The following is a 22,904-nucleotide window of genomic DNA, read 5'->3' on the forward strand; positions in this document are numbered from 1 at the left end:
TTTGACTCTAGCTTAGTCTCTCCCACTAAAAAACGAAACCAAAAAAAACCCACACCCCAAACATCAGAGTACTTTGATACTGTCATTCTTTGCCATGTCTCAGCATTGTTTGAAATTAAGGATTTTCTCTGCCTGCCATCACCTTCTGCATACTTCATGGTTTGACTTAGATGTCACCTTCTATATGAATCCTTTACCAGAGACACCACATGCTTTCTCCTTTGTGTTCTATAGAGAGTGCTTTTATTTATATCATTATTCATAGCATTCTGTATTTTGGGTCTTTTATGTTCTTTTTGTCATACTAAATTATGAACTTCTTGAAAGATAAGACCCTATATCTTATTTATATCTCTGCCCACAGATCCATAAAGCCCTCATAGGTAGTGATTCTTGTGTGTCCACTTTAAGTTGGTTATTGCATTTGCCTTTGACATAGGCTTGTAGTTATTCTAGAACTAATTGAATAACTAGGCATATACTGTATCAGTCAGAAATTTTCATCTTGACTTTTTCAGCCCACCATCATTTGGTTCCACCCTACCTATTTCAAATAGTCTTTCCTGCTTCTCACAAGGATGTGCTCACTGCTTCATTGAGGTTGTGACTCTTTGTGACTTCAAAGAGTCTTGCATAAGCCACAATTTTTATTCTTGTATTTTTGATTTTGATTTCTCCGTACTACTTTAGCATCATTCAACATATGTGACTGTTTATTCATAAGTAAAAGACCAAATCACTTACAATTATTAACAAAAATTAGTTCAAAATGTTAAATGTACTCTGGTAAAGATTTCAGATCTTATTTAGCAGTATGGTTTAATTCTACATTTAGCTCTTGCAGATTATTAAATTTTGATAACAAATTAGGCAAGTTAAAGCAGATACCTTTCCACATATAAAATAAAAATATTGTCTTTATGTTGGCCTCTATCACTTTAAAAAAGAAAGAACTCTCAATTCACTGAGTTCCAATCTCCGAGGAAAACTGGATGCCACTTGAAGTTCAGTTTTGGAAACTGAAAGTTTAAATAATAATAATCTCTTAAGGGCTTCCCTGGTGGCGCAGTGGTTGAGAGTCCGCTTGCTGATGCAGGGGACCACGGGTTTGTGCCCCGGTCCGGGAAGATCCCACGTGCCGCGGAGCGGGTGGGCCCGTGAGCCATGGCTGCTGAGCCTGCGCATCCGGAGCCTGTGCTCCGTGACGGGAGGGGCCACGGCAGTGAGAGGCCCGCGTACCGCAAAAAAAAAAAATAATAATAATAGTAATAATCTCTTAAGAGTAGTTTGTGAATTTGAAGCTTTTTTAAAGTTGGCAGATTGATTATTTGAAAAACTATCAAGAACGAAAGATTGTGGAGGTTTGTTTTCCTTGAACATTTTTTTGACTTTTTATGGACACTTTTCACTTAACTCAACTATAATAATTATTGTACTTTCATTGGTAAAGATTATTTGATGATAGATTATTACTTTCCAAGCATGAAAATTTCTTCATACAGATAAGTTCAGAAACAACGTGCCTAGGTAGACTAGTATCAGTAACTAAAAAGCATAATCAACTGTCAAATTTGACAACTTCATTCAGATTTGCTAACAGTTAGATGCTATCAGTTTCTGCCCTATTCTCTCATTAAGCTGTCCAGGACTGGTGGTCATTTCTGGTCACTAAGGAGGAATTTTATGCTTAGACAAGATTCTCATAAAAATCATACTATCGGGCTTCCCTGGTGGCGCAGTGGTTGAGAGTCCGCCTGCCGATGCAGGGGACACGGGTTCGTGCCCCGGTCTGGGAAGATCCCACATGCCGCGGAGCGGCTGGGCCCGTGAGCCATGGCCGTTGAGCCTGCGCGTCCGGAGCTTGTGCTCCGCAACGGGAGAGGCCACAACAGTGAGAGGCCCACATACTGCAAAAAAAAAAAAAAAAAAAAAAAAAATCATACTATCATATATTTGATTTATATAGTAATCTGCTACTAACAAAGTTGTGTCCTAGTCCAGAGGAAAAATAAAATATATTCAGTCCTTTTTTTTACTCCTTTAAAAAATTCTTGTACTTTGATTTCAGAAGTGGCAAATGATCGTTTTATAAAAAATTCAAACCATGCAGAAATTTGTAACACTAAAGATAAATGCTCCTAACCCAGTGCTCTAAGTCTCCACCTTACAGTTTCAGTCCCAAGCTAAGTGTATATTTTTCTGTATTTTCCCCATGCATGTATAAATATAAGTTGTTTTACAAAAAAGGATCACATTATAACACTTATTTGCAACTTGCTTTAAAAAAATTATCGGTTTGTACAGAGCCTACCTCATTTTTTTTTTTTTTTTTGCGGTACGCGGGCCTCTCACTGTTGTGGCCTCTCCCGTTGCGGAGCACAGGCTCCGGACGCGCAGGCTCAGCGGCCATGGCTCATGGGCCCAGCTGCTCCGCGGCATGTGGGATCTTCCCGGACCGGGGCACAAACCCGTGTCCCTTGCATCGGCAGGCGGACTCTCAACCACTGCGCCACCAGGGAAGCCCGCCTACCTCATTTTTAAAGGCTGCATAGCAGCTTATTTTATGCATATACTCTGAATTTTTCATTGAAGTATAGTTTATTTACCATATTTTATTGGTTTCAGGTGTATTGGTTTCATAGTGGTTCAATATTTTTATAGGTTATACTGCATTTAAAGTTATTATAAAATAATGGCTATATTTCCCTGTGTTGTACAATATATCCTTGTAGCTTGTTTATTTTATATGTAGTAGTTTGTGCCTCTTAATCCCGTACTCCTATCTTGCCCTCCCTCCTTCATTCTCCCCACTGGTAACCAGTAGTTTTTTCTCTATATCTGTAAGTCTATTTCTGTTTTGTTATATTCATTTATTTGTTTTATTGTTTAGATTTCACGTATAAGTGATAACAAGATGTACCTAATTTTATCTTTGTTGTAAAAATTAATGCTTGATTTTAAAAAAGGAAAAAAAAGAGTTTGAGTTCAAATTTTCCCTTTCACTTCTACCTTCCTCAGTTATACATATAACTGTATAGTTGTTATTATTTTTAATTAAATGTTGAAATGTTTCAAAATTAATTGTTTCAAAATTATTTGAAATTTTCAGTGAACAAAATGATGAGAAACTGAATGCAAACAGTATGAATTTGAATTAATCTTTACATTTATGTCTTTAAACTTTAAAAAAAATGATGTTTTTAAAGGCCCAAGATGTCTATGGTGATGGTATTTATGTTTTATATTTTAAAAATTTGTATCTTCTAATTTGTAACAGAGCCAATTTGGAGTGTTTGCTCATTCAGAAATGAGGTGTCTCTCCACTTATGAGGATTGTGTTGTACAGTTTTGTAGTTTTTCGCATATAAGCCTTTTTTGGTTGATTCATATTTTCTTGATAGAATATATTTTATATAATAGATAATTAGCAATATCTTTATATCTCATATTTCATGTTGTAATATAAATTCCAAAGTCCAGGCCAGAAATGTTAGATATTTGTGCATTGTACCCTATAATTTGTAATACTGCCTTACTAACTAGTTGAAACTGACTGCCAGATACTCTTCAGGCTTGCCAGGATAGATACACCCTTCATTTTGTTACTGGCCATGATAATAACACAATCATGACTAGAGCAGTAGACTCTCTATAATATATTGAACTCCACCCAGTTTGTACTCATAGGAGACCTAAATAGATGCTAGCTGTGTTTTTCTTTGATGACTAATACTTAGGGATTTTAGAGTACTTTAAACAAGACAAACAAGAAAATCATTAAGTTCATTGAGTAATAGAAACCTATTATTTGACAGATATTTAATTTCTCTTTTTCCAAAAGTATAATGTCTAGTATTAGAAATTGGACAGCTGAAACATCCAGCTCCCCAAACTAATCCTCCATAGTAAAGGAGAGTCTGGAATTATTTGCTTTCATAGGTTTTGTGCGAAAGAATCTTAGGCCTTTATTTTTGTACTTTAAGGTTCTGCAGGAACAGTCGATTTTATGCCCTTCTTTGACTCTGAGGATTTCATTTATTTCTAGGTATAAGGGAAGGTCTTAAACATTGTATGCCTTACCTGTGTAACTGTAGAAAAGGAATTAGTAACAACCATTATGCCAGGCACTCTGATAGGTACTCTAGATACTGTTATTGTCCCAGTTTTATAGAGGGGAAACAGTGTTAGTTTAAGTAATATGCCCTAGGTTACACAGATAGTCAGGGGTAGAGACTTGAACCCAGATCTTTTTAGTACACAAATGAATAACACTTACCTTTGCTTGACTATTTACTCCTTTTTGTCAGTGATCCCACTTAAATGTGGATAATCACCTTCCCTTTCACTCAGTATTCTTTAAGTGTTTTTTTTCCCGTAATATTTTCCCAAAGTCCTTAGATTCACTATAGCTTTTTTGATTATTATTGTACTGTCTTTATTTTCTAGCTTCCTAGAGTATTTTGGAGATAGAAGATTTCTTTTTTGAAGGCTTCCTCTTGGTGGTTTGGTTAATCAGCTAGTTCTCTACAAGTCATTTGAGGTCAAGTTTGTACTGGAATGGTGGGGCACAAAAATTCTACATTCACAGAGTAAGCCTTCGATGAAATAATCAACCCATGGGGACTCTAAATGTAAACTGGGTGCTTCCTGTGCTTCTTGGTTCCTTTTTACCCTTTCAGGGGAGATAGTGATCCTGGGCAGACCTCTCATAAGGCAACTAAAAGAGTCTGATAGTTCTAAACTCCATTGTACTGTACCTTCATTCCTTTTAACACCATGAGTAATAATGCCCAGAGCAACATGGAATGGAGGCTGGATATCCCATGTCCACTTCCTCTCAAGTCATTTTCTCTATGGATATCTCTTTAGGTTAAGGAGTAGAGTAATCTCTGGATTTAGGTCTCAATCCTTTCACTCTCCATATAAGTCCTTCTTAGCTCACTTACTTTGAAATGCAGCCCTAAGACTGACCTGTGACTCTAGCAAATAATAGGATACTCCCTTTTATATCAACACGGAGCCATCCAGTGAGACTCCCTGTCCTTCCCTTTCTCTACTCAGAGGGTTTCAAGATTTTACTTGGAAAAGTAAGCAGAAATTCTGAGCTGCTTAACATAAAGCTGTGAACTACAGTATGCTAGAGGACTATAGATAACAGAATTTTTGAAGGTGAAAGGAACTGGAATGCTAGTTTCCCTTGTTTTATAGTTGAAGAAAATGTCCCATTAAGTTTTGCATAATTGACATGATAGTAGCTGTTTCTTACAGGTCCTGTGTGTCTCTCGTTAAACTTGATACTAGAGAGTAAATCTTTTCACCTCTAGAGTGAGTGGTATGTTTTTGTTATTCTGTAATATTTTCTAACTAGCTACTGTTTTTTTAAAGGAAAGTCATTGATTTTGGAGTATTATTTTGGTAAACATACATGTACCTGTCCTGTCTTACTGTTTCCAGTGGTTTTCCTGTTCGCATCTGTTGATGTAATTTGCAAATAATGATAAAAAAAATCACTTCCTTTTTAAAATTTATGTCCATTCTTTTGTTTGAATGACTTGACTAGCCTTTCCAGAACAATGTTACATAGTGATGAAAACCATTTTTTCTTCTTGATTTTAGTGAGAATGCCTATCGTGTTTCACCATTAACTATCAGTTTTTTTAATCTTTTTCCCCCCCTGAGTTGTGCAGGCCAAATAAAACATGTGTATGACTGAATCCAGCCAATTCTCTGGTTTGAAGATTTATTTATTTATTAAAAATTTATTATTTATTTATTTATTTGGCCGTGCTGGGCCTTAGTTGCAGCATGTGGGCTCTTTAGTTGCAGCATGCAGGGTCTTTAGTTGCAGCATGCAAGATCTTTTAGTTGCAGCATGCGGGATCTAGTTCCCTCACCAGGGATTGAACCTGGGCCCCCTGTGTTGGGAGTGTGGGGTCTTAACCACTGGACTGCCAGGGAAGTCCCTGAAAATTTATTTTTTAACCTTGGACGTTGATGCCCTCAGAGACATTAAAAGTGGTCTCTACAGACTTTCTGGAAGATGCAATCAGTATTTAATACTGTTTAACACTATTTAATACTTCCTATACATTGAGAAGCAGTAATGTAGATCAGGTGTGCCAATTTTATAGAGAAGAAAAATGTCTTATTTCCCTACTGTTCCCTTTTGAGATCAGTTTCTCTACTTTAAGGGCTTATTGGACTCCCAAATATAAGATAAATGTTTTCTGTCGTTCTAGAGCTTCTGTAACTGAAAATTGGGCCATGGTAAATGTTCAAGAAGTCTTAGACATAATTATTACATAATTTTGTTATTACTATTATTCTCATTCTTCATATTCTCCTCTTTCCTATCTGATTGGTATCCTCATATTCTTAGTTACCCAAGCAAAAAATACAGCAGTCATTTTTTACTTTTATCCATGAATTCTTTTACTGATTAATCCAATTTAAAAATATTCATTGAGTGCCTGCTATGTGCCAGTCACCTGTTTTTTTTTTTTGCGGTAGGCGGGCCTCTCACTGTTGTGGCCTCTCCCATTGTGGAGCATGGGCTCCGGACGCGCAGGCTCAGCGGCCATGGATCACAGGCCTAGCCGCTCTGCGGCATGTGGGGTCCTCCCGGACCGGGGCACGAACCCGTGTCCCCTGCATCGGCAGGCGGACTCTCAACCACTGCGCCACCAGGGAAGCCCTGTTTTTTTTTTTTTTTAACATCTTTATTGGAGTATAATTGCTTTACAATGTTGTGTTAGTTTCTGCTTTATAACAAAGTGAATCAGCTATACATATACATATATGCCCATATCTCTTCCCTCTTGAGCCTCCCTCCCACCCTCCCTATCCCACCCCTCTAGGTGGTCACAAAGCTCTGAGCTGATCTCCCTGTGTTATGCAGCTGCTTCCCAGTCACCTGTTTTAATTAGTACAAGTCAGGCAGTGAATAGAACAGACAAGGTTTCTGCTTTCTTTGAACTTCCATTCTAGTGAGGGAACTTGTACAAAGTACAGTAAATAATGAGATAATTTCGTTTAATTGGCAAGTCAATTACTTTACAGAAATCGGGATGTGATATAGAGTGGTGGGGAAAAGAGATTGGTTCTTTAAATGAAGTGTGTGTTAGTCCAGGTCCTCTGAGAAACAGATGCCACAACTGGATTAAATGTGTAGGGATGTTTTTTATTTTTGTGGTGGTAAATTACACATAATATAAAATTTACTATTTTAACCATTTTTAAGTATATGGTTTGGCATTAAATACATTCTCATTGCTGTACAAACATCATCACCATCCATGTCCAGAACTTTTTTGTACTCCCCAACCGAAACTCTGTACCCATGTAACACTGACTCCCCTTCCCCCTCCCCCTAGTCCCTGGCAACCACCATTCTACTTTCTGTCTTTATGAATTTGACTACTCTATGTACCTTATATAAGTGGACTCATACTATTTGACCTTTTGTGACTGGCTTATTTCACTTAACGTAATGTCCTCAAGGTCCGTTCATGTTGTAGCATGTGTCAGAATTTCCTTCTTTTTTTTTTAAACTTTTTTTTTTTAGAGCAGTTTTAGGTTGACAACAAAATTGAAAGGGAGGTTTAGAGATTCCTCATATACTTTCTACCCCCACGTATGCATACCCTTCCCCGTTATCAGTATGTCATCAAAAGATACTTTTTTTTTTTTTAACCAATGATGAACCTAAATTGACCCATCGTAATCACTCAGAGGTTCATGGTTTACCTTAGGGTTCACTCTTGGTGTTGTACCTTCTGTGGGTTTAGACAAATGTATAATGGCGTATAGTCATCATCATAATATCGGAGTATTTTCACTGCCCTAAAAATCCTCTGTAGTCTACCTATTCATTGTTCCCCCTCCCCCAGCCCCTGCCCTGCAACCAGTGATCTACAACCACTGATTGTCTCCATAGTTCTACCTTTTCCAGAATGTTAAATAGTTGAAATCATACACAATGTAGCCTTCTCAGATTGGCTTCTTTCACTTAATAATAATGCATTTAAGGTTCTTCCATGTCTTTTCATCACTTGATAGTTTCTTTCTTTTTAGCACTGAATAATATTCCATTGTCTGGATAAACCACAGTTTACCTCCTGAAGGACATCTTGGTTCCAAGTTTTGCCAATTATGAATAAAGCTGCTGTAAACATACGTGTGCAGGTTTTTCTGTGGATTCTTTCCTAAATTTCTAAAGCTGAATATTCCATTGTATGTGTACCACGTTTTGTTTATCCATTCATCTGTCATTGGACACGTAGGTTGCTTCCACCTTTTGGCTATTGTGAATAATGCTGCTATGAACGTGTGTGTGCAAATATCTGTTCAGGTCCCTGCTTTCTTTTAGGTATATACCCAGAAATGGAACTGCTAGATCCTACACTAATTCTCTGTTAATTGTTTTAGGAATTGCCATACCCTTTTCCAGAGCTACTGCACCATTTTATGTTCCCACCATCAATGCATAAGGGTTCCAGTTTTTGTGCATCCTTACTGACACTTGCTATTTTGGGTTTTGTTTTGCTTTGTTTTGTTTTGTTTTTGTTTTTGTTTTTGTTTTGCGGTATGTGGGCCTCTCACTGCTGTGGCCTCTCCCGTTGCAGAGCACAGGCTCTGGAGGCGCAGGCTCAGCGGCCATGGCTCACAGGCCTAGCCGCTCCGCGGCATGTGGGATCTTCCCAGACCGGGGCACGAACCCGTGTCCCCTGCATCGGCAGGCGGACTCTCAACCACTGCGCCACCAGGGAAGCCCTATTTTGGGTTTTTTTGGTAATAACCTTCCTAATGGGTGTGAAGTGGTATCTCATATTTTTGATTTACACTTCTGTAATGGTTAGTGAAGTCATTGAGCATATTTTCATGTGCTTATCGGCACATGTGCTTATTTCATGTGTTTATTGTATATCTTCTTTGGAAAAATGACTATTCAAGTCCTTAGTTAATTTTTAATTGGGTGGTTTGTTTTTTTGTTGTTGTTGAGTTCCAGGAGTTCTTTATGTATTCTTCATACTGATCCCTTATCTGATGTGTGATTTACAAACATTTTCTCCTATTCTGTAGATTGCCTTTTCACTCTGTTGGTACTGTTCTTTCTTACTAATGAAATTTTCATTATTCGGAATATGTAAAGTATACTGTCTATATTATCTAGCTATAAGTAGTGATTTTTTTTTTTTTTTTTTTTTTTTTTTTTGCAGTATGTGGGCCTCTCACTGTTGTGGCCTTTCCCGTTGCGGAGCATAGGCTCCGGACGCGCAGGCCCAACGGCCATGGCTCACGGGCCCAGCCGCTCCGCAGCATGTGGGATCTTCCCAGACCGGGGCACGAACCCGTGTCCCCTCCATCGGCAGGCGGACTCTCAACCACTGCGCCACCAGGGAAGCCCTATAAGTAGTGATTTTTATAAAGTATTTAAATAATAGGAAAGTATTCTGTCAGGCAATTGATTTAATATTCTTTTTTTTTTTTTTTTTTTGCGCGGTACGCGGGCCTCTCACTATTGTGGCCTCTCCCGTTGCGGAGCACAGGCTCCAGACGCGCAGGCCCAGCCGCCATGGCTCACGGGCCCAGCCGTTCCGCGGCATGTGGGATCCTCCAGGACCGGGGCACGAACCCGCATCCCCTGCATCTGCAGGTGGACTCCCAACCACTGCGCCACCAGGGAAGCCCTGATTTAATATTCTTAAACTGGCACAAAGTAAAATAAATATCAGTGAAAGAGAAAAGGTTTAAAACATGCCTGTGGCACAAATATTAATTTTTTCCATGTAATTATATGAAAGAAGATAAACAGCAAACATATTTCTAGTTCATTTTCTGAAAACCTCTAAAACTTCTGTAGAAGATTCAAAATTATCTTATACATTTCTTTTAAAATCTTGTTCCTTTAGAGTTCTGTAAAATTAATTATTTAAAAAATTCAAAATTTAAACTATTGTGTTAATCATAAAAAAGTATATTTACCTTTGGTAGTGAAGGTTCATACTAATAATAGTGACTGTTTCTAAACTGTATTATAGTTTAGAAGTACAGTTCCTGAAAGTTGTATTGGTAATCTTAATGGGTTTTTACCCCCCTTACTAAGCTTATACCCTCATATAAGCTTAATTTATAATGTAAATTGCCAAATCCTAACCCTAATTTTTAGTTCTGAAAGTTAGCCTTTTTAGGTGTTGTGCTTTTTTCATGCAAGATTTACTAGTTGTGTATCCTAAACTATTGTCTGTCAGGAGTAATTGGTATGCTGCTGTTATAGCAATAAAATGATTGGATCAAACCAGTACGAAGAGGGACTAGTGTTATGGTTTCAGTACTGAAACACTGTATAATATCAAACCATTCATAATGTGGCCAAGGAGATAGATATATCTAGTGCAAACTTGCCTCCTTTGTAAATTAGGTCAGCCAATAATTTTTACAGAAATAAAAGACTAGATCATGATTTTATCAAATAGCAAATAGTTCAGAACATTCTTTATTGATCCTTTGTGTTTAATCTTGTTGCTTTTTTAGTTAAAAAAGTATAGTATTGGTATTTATTTCTTTACATGACCTTGCTTCTCTTCTTTTTCTTAGTTCAGAATAGAGCATACATTTGTACTCCCCTGGTGGGAACATCTCAGGTAATATGGGATGTTAATATTGCATCTAAGGACTGCATGACAATGCAGAGAACAGTTACTGGTATACAAATGCACATACCACACACCACACTATACACCACCATTCTCCCTTACTCCCTCCCCGCCTTGAATGGGGCAGACAGAATTTACCAAAAACCAGAGCAGAGTTAACCATAAAGAGTTCATTATTTTGGCTTTGGGGCATAAACTGATGGAAGAGAAATTGAGTTTAGTAAATTATGCTATGAATCACTTCTTTGTAAATTCACTTATGTATTCCTGGTCTCATAATTTATCTGTTCTTTTGGCAAGTTTTTATTGCCCCTCAGGATCTCCATTACCAAGGCCCAGAGGGTGACTTAGTAATTAGGGATGAGAAGTCTAAGACACTTTTTTTCTTCAGCATATAAAGACTATATCCTCAGAGATCCAACTCAGCACAGCTCCTGGGAGACATGACTTCTGGAAGAACCCCAGATTTTTTCAAATGACATGGTTTTTTTGATGTTAATCAAAAGAGGGGTCCATAATTATCTGATGCCCAGATAATTATGATACTTTACGTCTTGACTTTTTGGCAACAGCTTTATCGAGATATAATTCACATATCATGCAAGTCTCTCTTTAAGTGTACTGAACTCAGTGGTTTTCATAATATTCACTGAGTTGAACAACCATCAAAGGAATCTTAAAATATGTGGTTCTTTTGACCTTTTTTTAAACTTAGCATAGTGTTTTTGAGGTTCATATCATGTTGTAACATGAATCAGTACTTCATTTCTTTTGATTACTGAGTATTAATCTATTTTGTGGATTTATTTATTCATCAGTTGATGGACATTTATGTTGTTTACACTTTTTGGCTCTTACTAGTGGCTCTAATGGTATTATGAATATTTGTGTATAAATTTTTGTGTGGATGTATGTTTTCATTTCTCTTGGGTGTATACCTTGGAGTGGAAGTGCTGGATCATATGATAACTCTGTGTTTAATCTTTTGAGGAACTGCCAAACTACTTTCCCAAAGTGTATACACCATTTTACATTCCCACCAGCAATGTATGAGGGTTCCAATTTCTTTACTTCCTTGCCAGCACTTGCTGTTATCTGTATTTTTTATTATAGCTATCTTAGTGGGACCAGCTTAAATCTTGAATCACATATACCTGTGCCTTATCATTTGGCCTGTTTTTATTGCATTTAATTATGGTGATCCTTGTGTGACTGGCCATCTCCTACAGTTGCTCATTGCTCTACCCATGTGTTCACCCATCTTTTTGTTCCTCCTTTACTGCGATCCAGACAGGGCTTGATGACTGATCTTGGGTACACCACCACCTGCCCTTGAAGAAGATAGAGGTTTTGATAGCTTCGTATAGAAATAGGTTGTTTCATTTTTAAATTACTGTCATCTGTTCATCTATTTGATAATAGTTATATACTAAAATATATACCTGTGAAGTTGTTTATTCCTGTAACTGTCATTTGTGGAGAAGAAAAAACTTGCTACTAAATATCTATCTTTTCTTCCTCTCTTTTTCGGAAGTGGTTTACAAAGTGAATGTTAAGTACAAAACTATGATGTTAGAAGTTAAGTTAATGGTTACAACTCTTGGTGGGTGGAGTGACTGGAAGGGGATTTCTGGAGTGCTGGTTATCTTATGTTTCTTGATCTTGGAGCTAGTTACATAGATGTGTGAGAATTCACCGAGCTATAGACTTAGAGTACATGTGTCTTTGTTATATACTTCAATGAAAACTTAAGTTAAAATTGTTAACATTGTTTAAATCATTTTTAGCACTAGTAAAGGTTTTCATTTGTCATATTAACTACCTTTTAAATAAGTATATTCCATTTTGAGTCATTATATTTACTACCTTAGATTATCACCATTCTTGTATGTACATTGAGTTGATGTAGATGCTATAATTTCAAGTCCCCTTGTTCAGCTGCTCATAATTTCAGAGATTTAATGATTTAGATTCTTAGATTAGCTGTAGAAAGTTTGATTTTATGTTCTGCTGTGTTGCTTTAACTGAATGATCTTCAGCAGTTCGGTTTTGGCTCTGGTCATTCTGTATGTATCTAAAACTTTATGAAATGCAGTAGTTGTGCCTACTGTGTATTGGTGAGTTCAGGTTCTCGTTAGAGACTAGAGTGGTATGAAGGAAAGAACCATGAAAGAGAAGCTATATTTATATTAGTTCATTGTTTATAGTAATACATCTAACATAGTAACCATATAGATATACAGAAAGTATTTGATGTAATTGTCACTTTAAAATGTGATACCAGGAGAAAACCAGTATTGACTAATCAAAGTCTTTTGAATTCTAATCCTTTTATCTATTTTTACTATAATAGGTTTTGGAGAAATTGTTTGATTTTGACCAAATATGTTATGCTGCTGAAGTTAGGAAGATACACAGTAAGATCAGTTTTTTGGTTAATAGAAGTTTTGAACTAGGCTTATGTTCTGTAATCTTTATTTCTAAAAATTGGGTTTATGGATAAGAGGTATCAGAGAAAAATGACTCATTACAGCCATTTTATATTCTGATGAGGAAAAGGCAGTTCTGCCCTATTACAGGGATATTTTCAGTGGAATCTGAGAACTGTTTAAACAGTATAATAAAACACATAACCATCTTCTTAATATCTTATTGTGTCTTCTAGGCCTTCCTTAAAGTTTCCCATGTCTCAATGGACTCCTGAATATAACAAGCTCTATACCTTAAAAGTGGATATGAAGAGTGAGATTCCTTCTGATGCACCAAAGACACAGGAGAGTCTGAAAGGGATCCTCTTGCATCCAGAGCCCATTGGGGCAGCCAGAAGTTTTCCTGCAGGAGTTGAGATGATTAATAGTAAAGTGGGGAATGAATTCTCACATTTGTGTGATGATTCTCAAAAACAAGAGAAGGACATGAATGGTAACCAACAAGAGCAAGAAAAAAGTGTTGTTGTGAGGAAAAAACGCAAAAGCCAGCAGGCTGGCCCTTCATACATGCAAAATTGTGCTAAAGAGAACCAGGGAATATTAGGATTGAGACAACACCTAGAAACACCAAGTGATGAAGATAACGATTCCTCTTTTAGTGATTGTCTTTCTTCTCCTTCATCTAGTCTACATTTTGGAGACTCTGATACTGTGACTTCAGATGAGGATAAAGAAGTCTCTGTAAGACATTCCCAGTCAATTTTGAGTGCTAAAAGTAGAACTCATAGTGCACGGTCCCATAAGTGGCCTCGGACTGAGACAGAATCTGTTTCAGGATTGTTAATGAAAAGACCCTGTTTTCATAGCAGTTCATTAAGGAGACTTCCATGCAGAAAGAGATTTGTGAAAAATAATTCCTCCCAGAGGACACAGAAACAAAAAGAGAGGATATTAATGCAGAGGAAAAAACGAGAAGTGTTAGCCCGAAGAAAATATGCATTGCTCCCCAGTTCTAGTAGTTCTAGTGAGAATGACCTCAGCAGTGAATCCTCTTCCAGCTCATCAACTGAAGGAGAAGAAGATTTGTTCGTTTCTACCAGTGAAAACCACCAAAACAATCCAACTGTTCCCTCAGGTAAAAATTTTGTTTCTTAAGTTTAGTATAGCATGGAAGCTATCGCATTGTGTTTGTGCTTATTTTCTTCTACATTTTAGTGATTTCATTGTATTTAGAAGGAATATGAGGCTCTATTAACTTTTATTTTTAAGCCATATAAATAAATTACCAACTGTAGTATTAAACCATGACTCCAATTCTAAGATACAAATTTTAAATTTTTCTAAAATTTTAAATAGAAAATTTAAAAATTTTCTATTTTTCTGGTACAAATAAAGCAAGAGGTTTTATTGGGTTTTTTTAAAAGTTTTTATTTTATACATAATCAGATTATATTTTGTGAGTTGTTGATTTATGGTACAGTTTTTTTTCCCATAGTGCTTCTTTAGTACGTTTAACTTTTATGAGTGCCTTTTCAGATAGCTCTGTGATGGATTTCTTTCACATTCAACTACAGTAAGAACAATTCTAGTCACCAAAAAAAGACGCTTATTTTTCCTTTAAGTACTCTATTCTTACTGTTTACTCTTCCTTTGTCATGTTCTTTATAACGGAAAAATAATTTCAAGCATTTGAGAGGTAGCTTTTATTCTAATACTGGAACACAAACTTCTAGTCCTGACGGTGCTCAGTTGAGCCTATGATTAATCAGTTAAAAATGAATCGATAGATGATTAGCTTGAGTGTGCCCCTCACCACAGTAAATGTTATATTTAACTAGAATAAGTTCATGTACAGTCTCTGAAGTGTATGTTCCATATAAACCATTCTTACAGTTTGTTGTAATTTAAGGTAATTTGATGAAGTGAGCATTGAGGAGTGAAGTCTGAACTGAGGTAAAAGATTAATTTCTTGTGAAAGTGTAAGGAAAGTGGGGTTGGGAGAGCTTTTTAAACGGCTAAGATAATGGTTTCCAATTACTGACACAGAGCTTTCCTAGTCTTTGCCTGATGTCCTGCCTGTTGAGGACAAAGCCTACTTACTAGTCTCCTGTGCAGATATGCCATTTCTCCCTCTTCTCTCCTTCTATATGGGTCCCTTCCTTTTCCAAGACACCCTTTCCTCTTCCACGTTTATTTTTCTATCCTTGCCAGAACCCTGAAATGAGCAACTTTGTTCTTAATTTTAGTCTCAACTATGGTTAGTTCATTTTTTTTAACCTACCCAAATATTTGTTTTAAAAAGAGTTAATTGAGATCACCTGCAGCTGAAAGGAGGTTACAGCAACCATTCCCTGAGGTGTCTTGAGAAAGAGGGAGGTGAGAATAGGCATTGTCTTGCTTAATTGTCACATTTCACATTTTTCTCAGGTAATTAGAATGTGAAGACTCTAGTTCTGGGAGTAGGAGCAGCAGAGTCCAATTTCTGCTTGAAAATTAGTGAGGCAGGATGGTTGGTGATGTAAAGCAGAAGTTCTAAGGAACTGGGCTTCCCTGGTGGCGCAGTGGTTGAGAGTCCACCTGCCGATGCAGGGGACATGGGTTCGTGCCCCGGTCCGGGAAGATCCCACATGCCGCGGAGTGGCTGGGCCCGTGAGCCATGGCCGCTGAGCCTGCGCATCCGGAGCCTGTGCTCCGCAATGGGAGAGGCCACAACAGTGAGAGGCCCGCATACTGCAAAAAAAAAAAAAAAAAAAAAAAATTGATTAGAGGTTTCAGATGGTGTCATCCTGATCCTTCCACTATAAAGTTCCCCATCAACATTTCATGTAATACTTTCAGCAGCTTTGATGATCTTGCCTAGATCCATTATTTCATTAGGGTTGCAAAATGCTGACTTTCTATCTTTCTGTTACATTTATTAACAGAGGTTATTTCATAAGGAAGAATTCTCCCTGCATCAGCTAATTGTTTACTCTGAAATGAAGGTCATACAGTAAATGTAAGATGAATGCTTGAGTCTTTACCTTCATTTGCCACTTTTCAGAATAAACTTTAGCAATATTCAGAGAGGTTTTTCATTTTCAATTATCATTTTGAACTCATGGATTTTAGCATAGTTGATGTGTTGCAGTCTTTTTCTTCTTTTTGATGTTCAAATAGTTTCATCTTTGGCCAGTGGGAGCATCTGCAAGTTGGTTTGTATCCTTTTTTTTTTTTAATTTTATTTATTTTTGGCTGTGTTGGATCTTCATTGCTGCGCGCGGGCCTTCTCTAGTTGCGGTGAGTGGGGGCTACTCTTTGTTGCTGTGCGTGGACTTCTCATTGTGGTGGCTTCTCTTTTTACAGAGCATGGACTCTAGGTGCGCGGGCTTCAGTAGTTGCAGCACATGGGCTCCGTAGCTGTGGCTCGCAGGCTCTAGAACGCAGGCTCAGTAGTTGTGGCACACGGTCTTCATTGCTTCACGGCATGTGGGATCTTCCCAGAACAGGGCTTGAACCCGTGTCCCCTGCATTGGCAGGCGGGTTCTTAACCACTGCGTCACAAGGGAAGTCCCTGGTTTGTGTCCTTTTGATGCCACTCCAGTAGTCTTTGATAACTTCCTTACTCTCTGATGTAACAAGATAGTCCAGATTCATCCTTTACATTTCCTGTTCCAAACCTGGAACCAGTCATTCCAAGCACTCCTGATTTCCTTTTATTGAGAAGTGATAGTTAGAAGCTATCCACTGAGAACGAAAGTGCTCATTGTTCTACTGGGTTTTCATTGCTTTTTGTCTTTCTTAATGGACAGAGTTAGGAATGTAAAGATTTTAGAAAGATAAATCATTAATTCATGTGACTATTTCCATTGAAAATTTAGGATTAGGGTTTTTATGTAAGCTTGTGTTTTATTTTTGGATCTCTTTACTATTACATTGAAAATCTGGATTCTTAACACTATTAACAATTACTTTTTTATTCTATACAAACTATAAATACATAGACATAAGTGAACACTCATAAATGAATGTAAATGAAAATCTCTACAATTATTACTAACAGTAATTCTATTGAATATAATAAAAGATTTTTCTGTGTGGTTCCTTTTTTGCCCTTGGCTGGTTTTCTGTGTGGTTATGCCACCAGTTTAATATGAATTTAGGATCATTTGTTTTGTGGTTGTTGCAAAGTATTTTGTTTTGTTTTTTAAGAGATTTGTAAAAATTTTTTAGTTTTGTTTTTTAATTATGTGAAATATTTACCTGGTTCCAAAGTCAAAACTTTTAAACAAGATATATTCATTGAGGTCTAGTGTTCCACCTCTGCCCTCTCTTCCTATCTTTTTCTCCCTAATAGATAATCATTTTTCACTAGTTTCTGTTTTAGTTTGTTGTTCCATTTTTTTCTCTTCAAAAATATTAGAGCTTCCCTGGTGGCACAGTGGTTAAGAATCCGCCTGCCAGTGCAGGGGACATGGGTTCAAGCCCTGGTCCGGGAAGATCCCACATGCTGCGGAGCAACTTAGCCCGTGCGCCACAACTACTGAGCCCGCATGCCACAACTACTGAGCCTGTGTGCCACAACTACTGGAGCCCGCGCACCAAGAGTCGAGCTCCGCAACAAGAGAAGCCACTGCAATGAGAAGCCTGTGCACCGCAACGAAGAGTAGCCCCCGCTTGCCGCAACTAGAGAAAGCCCGCGCCTAGCAACAAAGACCCAACACAGACAAAAATAAAATAAATAAAATATATTTATTAAAAAAATTATCAAATATATGTGTGTGTGTATATATATATATATATATATATATACATGTACACACACACATGCATACATCCTCCCCTTATCTTACTCAAAACATATCTCTTTTTTTCACTTAACAATGTATACAGTTGTTAGAGTATAGAGATATAATAGAGGAATAAAAGTTTATATATGATGAGATATAAAGAATATATAGGCTTTCATTCCTCTACTCTTTATTTTTCACTCCTCTTTTATTTTTTCCACAGGTCCACAGTACTCCATTGTATAGTTATACCCTAATTTGTTCAACTAGTCCCCTATCGATGAACAGTTTGCAGACTTTTACTATTATGAATAGCATTGCAGTGAATAGCTTTTTGTATATGTCATTTAATAGTTTTTGCCATTGTGTCTTTGGGATAGAATTCTAGGAGGGGATTGTTGAGTCAAAGATAAAAGTGTATGTTATTTTAAAAATATGGCCAGATTTCTCTAAGAGGATTGTAACCATTTTGGGTCCATCAGCAGTGTGTGAAAGTGCCTATTTTCCCAAAGCCTTTCCAGCAGAATTAGTTGTCAGATTTTAATTTTTGGCCCATCTGAGAGGCAAGAAATAGTATGTCAATACATTTTTAATTTGTATTTTTTATGACTAATATTTGTGTGTCTTTTCATATTTTTAAAGGTCATTCACATTTTTTGTGATCAATCTATTCACTTAATTTGCCTGTTTTTCTGTCGGAATGTTGGTCTTCATTCTGGCATCCATTTTTAGAAGTTTTTTATATATTAGAGGTATACATCCTATATAACACATTTTCCTCAAATTGGTCATTAGTTTTTTGACTCTGCAATACTTCTTTACCTTGCCAAAATTTTTTTGAATTAGTCACATTTATTGACCTTTACTGTTTCTGGGTTTTTTTTTTTTTTTTTTTTTTTTCCGGTATGTGGGCCTCTCACTGCTGTGGCCTCTCCCGTTGCGGAGCACAGGCCCCGGACGCACAGGCCCAGCAGCCATGGCTCACGGGCCCAGCCGCTCCGCGGCACGTGGGATCCTCCCGGACCGGGGCACGAACCCGTGTCCCCTGCATCGGCAGGCAGACTCTCAACCACTGCGCCACCAGGGAAGCCCTGTTTCTGGGTTTTTGAATCATAATTAGGAAAGTTTTTCCCTCTCCAAGTTTAAAAGGAAACTAACCCATTTCCCCCGTAGCCCTTGTATTGTTTACCTTTTTAAAAAAAAAATGTATAAAGCACAGATCTATTTGATGTTTGTCCTCATGTACAGTGTGAAGAATGGATCCTTTTTGTCTTATGTGGCTATCCAAGTATCCCAAACAAATCATTAAAAACTTTCCTATTGACTTGAGTTGCCACCTTTGTCATATGTTAAATTTCCATAAGTATTTGGATCTATTTATGGAGCTTTCATACTGTTCCATTGGTTGGTCTGCCTGTCCATGCACTAGAAGCACACTGTTTTAATTATAGACTCTTTCATGTTTTCCTGGTTATTCTTGCCTGTTTATTCTTCCAAATGAACTTATAATCAACTTTTTATCTGAGGATGGTGGTAGTGAGGAGACACATGATGATATTTTTATTGGGATTGTATTTGTAGGCTAAATTAGGGTGAATTGACATCTTTAGGATTTTGGGTATTCCTCTTCCAGAGTATGGAATGTCTTTTCATTTACTCAAATCTAGTTAAGTATCTTTGTTTTTTTTAAATATATTTATTTATTTTATTTATTTTTGGCTGTATTGGGTCTTCATTGCTGTGCACAGGCTTTCTCTAGTTGCAGTGAGTGGGGGCCACTCTTTGTTGCAGTGTGCGGGCTTCTCATTGCAGTGGCTTCTCTTGTGGAGCATGGGCTCTAGGCGCACAGGCTTTAGTAGTTGTGGCACGTGGGCTCAGTAGTTGTGGCTCATGGGCTCTAGAGCACAGGCTCAGTAGTTGTGGCACACGGGCTTAGTTGCTCCACAGCATGTGGGATCTTCCCGGACCAGGGATTGAACCCGTGTCCTCTGCATTGGCAGGCAGATTCTCAACCAGGGAAGCCCCCTAGTTTTGTATCTTGCAGGGAATGTTTTACAGGTTTGTTTTGTTTTGTTTTGTTTTGTCTTTTTAACAGCTTCATTGAGGTATAATTTACCTACCATAAAATTCATCCACTTTAAGTATACAATTCAGTGATTTTTAGTAAATTTAGAACTGTGCAGCCATTACTGCAGTACAGTTTCAGAACATTTCCATTAATCCCCAAAGATCCCGGATCCCTGTTTGTTTATAGTTAATCCCTGTCCTACGCTTACTTCCGCAGACAGCCTCTAATCTGTTGCTGTCTGTATAGACTCGCTTTTTCTGGACATTTCATATAAATGAAATCATACAATATGTGGTCTTTTGTGTCTGGCTTCTTTCACTTAGCATAGTGTTTTTGAGGTTCATCCATGTCGTAGCAGATATCAGTACTTTGTTTCATTTCATTTCATTTTATTTTATTTTTATTTTAATTTAATTCTATTCTGTTCTTATTTTATTACTTAGTTCCTTTATAGTATTCCATTGTATGGATTTGTTCACCATTAGTCAGGTGATGGACATTTAATTGTTTTTAGTATTTGACCATTGTGAATAATGCTGCTATGAACCTTTGGGTACAGATTCTTTGTGTATATATGTTTTCATTTCTGTTGGATAGATACCCAACAGAAGAGTCCCAAAGAAGAGTCAAAACTGTTAAAACTTCTGTAACTTTTGTGACTGCAAAAGACAGGAGCAGTAGCGTAACAGGAAGATTCTTTTGATAGTAATTAGCACCAACTTGTTGAGTAGTTATGGCATGGTGATATACTTCATGTAAAGAGCCTGAGTTTAGAATTGAAATTAGGTGTTAATTCCAAGTGTTGCTCATGTTTGCTTGACAAGTCGTTTAAACTTTCTAAGTTTCAGTTTCTTCATGGAGCTAGACATGCAGAATATTATACATGGGACAAAGTATGTGCTCACAGATTGGAAGCTATTCTTGTTATTGGCATCATACCAGACTTAAGGCACAGGGGGACCAGAATAATCAATGATTTTGGGGGGTTCTTGAAGACCTCTGTCAGAGAAACCATTATTTTTGTTACCATTGTTACACTACCCAGGTTATTACATTTTATTTTTCTCATGATGTATTAATACATTATTGACGGGGATTTTTGCCGAAACATGTCTCCAGTCAAAAATGTGTTAAAAAGTACAAGCAAAATAAGTACAAGCAAAATAAGTAATCTTAAAAGAAATAGCTAAATCACCTGCAGTCCCATCACTCTTGGCTGCACTCAAGTCTCTTGTCCTTTAATATTTCTACATGTAAATGACAGGAAAATGAAATTGGCCCAATAAGAAGTGACCTACTGTCTTGATTTTTTAAAAGCTGTATTAAGGTTAACTTCATAATTTTAGGAATATTTCCTTTAAATTGTGTTTTAAATAATAGTCATTCTAAAGATGCCCAAATCTTGCCTAATTGTGATTATTATTTAGTTACATGATTTTTATGTATTATGTTCAAATTATACTTATAAAGATTCTTTTTAGAAAAATGATGTTTAAGCAATAGAGTAACAGTGCCTAAATGAGTAATTTATATAACTTTTAGTTATACACTCTCTGTGTTCATAAAAAACTATATAAATTGAATTTTAATGCATTAGCAAAGCTAGCTTTGTATCATTTATCATTGGAACTTCAAAATGTTACATTTATATTGGACTTTGCATAACTGTGTAAAAGGTGTTCAATGTTAGGTGATTTTTTTTTTACAGGCTTGTAAAGAAATTTCATGTATACATATATGGAGAAAAATCACTAATAAAGCTGATATATAGATGTAGCTTTTCTCCATGTAAAGTGGTAATGTCCAGTTGGTGGATTAAAATAAGAGAGGTTTTTTTAAAAAAAAATCCATGGTCTTTTATTTTTATATATAATGCTTTTAGTTTTAAATATATGATTGCCTGTGTACACTTACCTTAAGCTTCATCGTGTATGTGATTACGAAGAATTAGAAAAGTAATTTGGAAATTGAATCGATAATATTATTTTAAATAGCCACTGAGTGCTGCTATTTTGTTTTTCTCTGCCTATATTTATGCTGTTAAAAATACATTTGAGGGGCTTCCTTGGTGGCGCAGTGGTTGAGAGTCCACCTGCTGATGCAGGGGACTACGGGTTTGTGCCCCGGTCCGGGAAGATCCCACATGCCGCAGAGTGGCTGGGCCCGTGAGCCATGGCTGCTGGGCCTGTGCGTCCGGAGGCTGTGCTCCGCAGCGGGAGAGGCCACAACAGTGAGAGGCCCGCGTACCGAAAAAATACATTTGACCTGAACACGTGTATGTGTGTAACCTTTAGAACTTAGAAACTACTTTAAAAATTTGCACATAATTTTTAAATCTTAATTTTTTCTATTTAATGGATAGAACAATTTGTAAGTATTCCAAAATAGAAATATTATGGAATATTTTTTAAATAACTATTTCTCCAATCAGATCATCTTTTATTGCCTCTGTGATTTACCAGTGCCTTCCTTGTTATGCTCTTTGGAGTATCAGAGAGCATGTTATAGATCTTTGTCATGGGCTTGTAACTTCCTCCAGATACTGGCCAGCTTTTGAAGTAGTGCAGATATTTGATTATGTAGAGGTATACTAGAGATGAAATTCCAGGTTGTCTAGGAATGGTGCCTCGGGTGAAGGAATGTAGACTGCGTAAATTCCACAGTGAGAAGAAAGTTGAGCCATTTGTTGTCATTGTGCTAAGCAAGAGTTCTGTAAGAGTTGTATAAAAATGAATATATAGTATCAATGGAATACCACTGTACTAGTAGAAAATGTAATGAAGAAAGGGAGCATGTTTACAAGAGCAGCAAAGAGAATAAAGAGTGTAAGAATAATCTCAATAGGAGTATATTTAGCTTCTTTGAAGAAAATTATGTAGCTTTATAGAGAGTTACAATTATAATCAAACCAATCCCTCAGTTTTTCTACAGGTTTATAAATATGATATTGGAAAGATATGTTCTGAGATGAAAGTATGTATAT

The 22,904-nt window shown here is 37.0% G+C and overlaps 1 protein-coding gene across 6 annotated transcripts in view; it reads left to right on the forward strand.

The window, feature by feature from the left end:
• The window catches only part of RNF111 (ring finger protein 111), an 81,891-nt gene that overhangs the window by 21,410 nt on the left and 37,577 nt on the right, over positions 1 to 22,904 (forward strand). For 5 of the 6 annotated variants that reach the window (XM_081226788.1, XM_081226789.1, XM_081226792.1 and 2 more), the window contains one exon: positions 13,321 to 14,219. In XM_081226788.1, the coding sequence (XP_081082914.1) occupies positions 13,321 to 14,219 (899 nt within the window). Of the gene's footprint in view, positions 1 to 13,013; positions 13,073 to 13,320; positions 14,220 to 22,904 lie in introns of those variants that run through there. The other variant, XM_081226793.1, reaches the window with a different exon arrangement.

Source organism: Mesoplodon bidens (assembly GCF_964165515.1).
Source record: "Mesoplodon bidens genome assembly, chromosome: 3".
Lineage (NCBI taxonomy): Eukaryota > Metazoa > Chordata > Mammalia > Artiodactyla > Ziphiidae > Mesoplodon > Mesoplodon bidens.